At 42.3% G+C, this 4,814-nt stretch overlaps 1 protein-coding gene across 1 annotated transcript; it reads left to right on the top strand.

The window, feature by feature from the left end:
* Nucleotides 1–930: 930 nt before the first annotated feature.
* Nucleotides 931–2,895, top strand: Kcna4 (potassium voltage-gated channel subfamily A member 4). The gene has a single exon (XM_076844289.1). The coding sequence runs from the start codon at nucleotides 931–933 to the stop codon at nucleotides 2,893–2,895; it is 1,965 nt and encodes a 654-aa protein (XP_076700404.1).
* The last annotated feature ends 1,919 nt before the right edge of the window (nucleotides 2,896–4,814 follow it).

The raw sequence follows: 4,814 nt of genomic DNA, 5'->3' as shown, positions 1-4,814 counted from the left end.
TGCCCCACACTCTTGAAAATTTATGGTCTCTTCTTGTGTATTATGGCTTGCCTGAGGACCAGAGAAGGAAGTGTATGTGAAGTAAAATGCTCAGTTGGCTCTTTATGATTTCATTCCTCTTTTTTCCCCCTATGCTTGTTTCCCAACCTTTTTCAGGTGAAGAGCTTCTGTATGATTTTAGCTGAAGGATGCTTTGCATTCCCTTAATTTCTATGGAGACCTCAGAGCAGTTTTTGCATCTGATGACACCTCGTCTTGTACCTTCTCTACCTCCCAAGGTCTTTGCCTCTGTCTACAGCTTGGCATTGCCTGTGGGTCCAGGAAGCCTTTGATGAACTTAAGGGCAGAGGCCGGAGAACTATCTTGATAGACTGAGCAGCAATGGATGGACATACTTTAAGCCACATCTTAACATGGGTCAGACCATCACTAGAAGGCAAGTGCTAAGACAAAACATTTATTTTCAATTTATTTAAATTTGATGGCTCAGGAATTGGACAATTTCCATGGCAGAAAAATATATTTCATTTTCTAGGCACAACTGCTGGCTGTCAGATACTTCCTGCTTTTGAATCTTGCAGCATCATTACCGACCACATCCCAGACATATTTCCAAATTTGAACATCTATCCCAAAACATAGATATTCAGGAGATACCAACATTTTCTGACTTAGGTTTGAAGAGTGCTAGGCTGTGTATCTAGACTAGCCAAGCCCTGGAGAGCAATGTTGAATCCCCAAGAAGAGAGAGCATGGGGCGTGCTGATTTAAAAACAGAAAATGCAAAGTTGGACTGAAAATATCCTTAGTCTTCCAAGCAATCTGCTTAAGGGTTCCAAACTTACCTTCATTTGGTGAGAAAAGAAGCTGCCCTATTTTTCTTTCCTCTTCTTCTACAACTGGAACCAGCCATTTCCCACAACCACCACCATGGAGGTTGCAATGGTGAGTGCGGAGAGCTCAGGGTGCAACAGTCATATGCCTTATGGTTATGCAGCCCAGGCCCGGGCCCGGGAGCGGGAGAGGCTTGCTCACTCCAGGGCAGCTGCAGCTGCTGCTGTGGCAGCTGCCACTGCTGCTGTTGAAGGCAGCGGGGGTTCTGGTGGGGGGTCCCACCACCACCACCAGACACGTGGGGCCTGCACCTCCCACGACCCTCAGAGTAGCAGGGGTAGTCGAAGGAAGAGGCGACAGAGGCCTGAGAAGAAGAAAGTCCACCACAGGCAGAGTAGCTTTCCTCACTGCTCAGACCTGATGCCCAGTGGTTCTGAGGAGAAGATCCTGAGGGAGCTGAGTGAGGAGGAGGAAGAGGAGGAGGAGGAGGAAGAGGAGGAGGAGGAGGGAAGGTTTTACTATAGTGAAGATGACTATGGTGAGGAAAGTTCCTACACAGACCTGCTGCCTCAGGATGAAGGGGGTGGTGGTGGCTACAGTTCAGTCCGCTATAGTGACTGTTGTGAACGTGTGGTGATAAATGTGTCTGGCCTACGCTTTGAGACCCAGATGAAAACTCTGGCCCAGTTTCCAGAGACTTTGTTGGGTGACCCCGAAAAGAGGACTCAGTACTTTGACCCTTTGCGCAACGAGTATTTTTTTGACCGGAACCGACCCAGCTTCGACGCCATCCTATATTATTACCAGTCAGGAGGCCGCCTGAAGAGGCCAGTCAACGTCCCCTTTGATATCTTCACTGAGGAGGTGAAGTTCTATCAGTTGGGAGACGAGGCCCTGCTCAAGTTCCGTGAGGATGAGGGCTTTGTGAGAGAAGAGGAGGACAGGGCCCTGCCAGAGAATGAATTTAAAAAGCAGATTTGGCTTCTCTTTGAATATCCAGAGAGCTCCAGTCCTGCCAGGGGCATCGCCATCGTGTCTGTCCTGGTCATCTTAATCTCCATTGTCATCTTTTGCCTGGAAACCTTGCCTGAGTTCAGGGACGACAGGGATCTGGTCATGGCACTGAGTGCTGGTGGGCACAGTGGGTTGCTGAACGACACCTCGGCACACCACCTGGAAAACTCAGGGCACACGATATTCAACGATCCTTTCTTCATCGTGGAGACAGTCTGTATCGTGTGGTTTTCCTTTGAGTTTGTGGTCCGTTGCTTTGCTTGTCCTAGCCAAGCACTCTTCTTCAAAAACATCATGAACATCATTGACATTGTCTCCATTTTGCCTTACTTCATCACCCTGGGCACTGACCTGGCCCAGCAGCAGGGGGGTGGCAATGGTCAACAGCAGCAGGCCATGTCCTTTGCCATCCTCAGGATCATTCGTCTGGTCCGAGTGTTCCGGATCTTCAAACTCTCCCGACATTCCAAGGGCCTGCAGATCCTGGGCCACACCCTCAGAGCCAGCATGCGGGAACTGGGCCTTCTGATCTTCTTTCTCTTCATCGGGGTTATCCTCTTTTCCAGCGCTGTGTATTTCGCAGAGGCGGATGAACCCACCACTCATTTCCAAAGCATCCCAGATGCATTTTGGTGGGCTGTGGTAACGATGACCACTGTGGGCTATGGGGACATGAAGCCCATCACTGTGGGGGGCAAGATCGTGGGGTCCCTGTGTGCCATTGCGGGTGTCTTAACCATTGCTTTGCCAGTGCCAGTGATTGTCTCTAACTTTAACTATTTCTACCACAGAGAGACTGAAAATGAGGAACAGACGCAGCTGACACAAAATGCAGTCAGTTGCCCATACCTCCCTTCTAATTTGCTCAAGAAATTTCGGAGCTCCACTTCTTCTTCCCTGGGGGACAAGTCAGAGTATCTAGAGATGGAAGAAGGGGTTAAGGAGTCTCTGTGTGCAAAGGAGGAGAAGTGTCAGGGCAAGGGGGATGACAGTGAGACAGATAAAAACAACTGTTCTAATGCAAAGGCTGTGGAGACTGATGTGTGAGTCGCTCTTTCTACACTCCACTGCCCTCCCCCAGCATCTCCAAATATATTTATGCATAGAGAGTGCAGTTATGAAAATGAAATATGCAAATGAGTCCAATGCATACAGTAGTACGCCATTTAATGGTAATACATGGCATAATTGTTACTAAACTTGTATTACATATCACATAAAGGATACATCTTGGAGAAGAGGGAGGCTTAAATAGAAGCAAATCTATCTTTATATTTTTTATTAGAATGCAAGAATTTTGCACATTAACTGGAAAAGATGTTAATAGTATAGATGGTTCCATGGAGAGAATGTGTGTGTGTATGTGAGCGTATGTGTACATGTGTATGTGTAAGTAAATTGTCAACGTTGTTGGTAATTGTGCAGTGATGGGGAAAGTTGGCATTTTGAAGTATTTACTATGTAAGAACTAATGAATTTGAACAGTCATTTATCAGTGCTTTAATAGCATCTCCTATGTCTTTGGATTCTGTAGTTGTTTTTTAAAAATTGTAAGAATTATTGTGTAGAAAAAAAAAAGAAAGCAAATTATTTAATAGAATATAGGTCACAATTTTATCTTGGATTTAATTAAAGTTTATTTTTAACTGGAAATTAACTTTTAAAAAGGCTGCAGGGGCCTTTAGAAATTGATTATATTTTATTATTAATTTTGGGAAGATATGATAGCAAATGCCTAACATTATGGAATAAATGAAATTGGAGAAAATGTAACAAGTTTTGTTCACAGGTAACAGGACTGGATTTTTTTTCTTTTGCACTAATTTATATGCTGAAGATTGAGAGAGACTTCATACTGTGAATGTTTACTAATGTAACAGTTCAATGACAATCATTGAAGAATGATTTCTTAGTCTTATTTTATTGTTCTCTTCTTTATGTGAGATTAATGACCACACAGGTAACAACAGCACATGATTCTCTCCAATTTTAAAATCTAAATAACTGATCTACAAAGGGACGATGAAGTAAAGTTTAGCAACTGAATCTTCTGAAATTTATCTGTTACAATGATGCTTCAGAAACAATACTATTTTAAATATTTCTTCTGCCTTTTAAATCCAGAATAATTTAACCAAAGTTAATGCATGCACTGAAAGAATTCTTGAAGAAATACGATGCCCAGCAGCTACAGTGATTATGGCTAAAGATCTTTTTCTATTAAATGTGCAACATAAATGATGGATTTATTAAGTTTATGGGTTTTTTTTGTGTGTGTGCAGCTACAGAGAGCAGAATGGTGGGGATTCACCTCAGATTTTAGTATTCTGTTTGCTCACATGGATGTAAGGAAGTATTTTGTCAAAACATTTGGTTTCATATCACCATCATTATCATCATTATCAAAGGATTTTATGACACATGTAACTGCATTTAACTCAAAATAACGTATTCTAGAATGTGAGTAATAACTGGTGTTCTACCTTTCCTAAGTCTTAATGGGATGTAAGTTAGAAAACTCAGTGTACATACATTGGAGGCCTCACTCTCCAATGTTTTTTCTATTTTTTTTTTTTTTTTTTAGCTTCTATTCTTTTTAAAATGGTTACCCTGATCCCTGAGCTTTGGGGAAAAAATAACATGCAGACTATTTTAGCACACAATGCATTATGAAAACTGTGAACTAAAAATGAAAAATGACCTAGAATCACTTTTCTCAAACTTTTCTAACCTACGCCATTTTTTGCTAAATTTTACTTCTTCTTTAATAATATTTGAAATTCAAAGTAAATCCATTGTTAGGGTTAAAAGTAGATCCAAACTGTTACCCTGCCCTTCCCCCATCACTGAGAAGCAGTTTTCTAGAACTCCATTTGGAGAAGGAGAAACAGCATTCAGCAGATTTGTTTGAATGTAAAAACCAAAGATCAATAGTGAACAAGAGAGAGTGACAAAACTAGAAAATG

Source organism: Callospermophilus lateralis, chromosome 2, assembly GCF_048772815.1.
Source record: "Callospermophilus lateralis isolate mCalLat2 chromosome 2, mCalLat2.hap1, whole genome shotgun sequence".
In the NCBI taxonomy this organism is placed as follows: Eukaryota; Metazoa; Chordata; class Mammalia; order Rodentia; family Sciuridae; genus Callospermophilus; species Callospermophilus lateralis.
The sequence above is the reverse complement of the archived record's forward strand: the minus strand, read 5'-3'. Positions and strand labels throughout refer to the sequence as shown.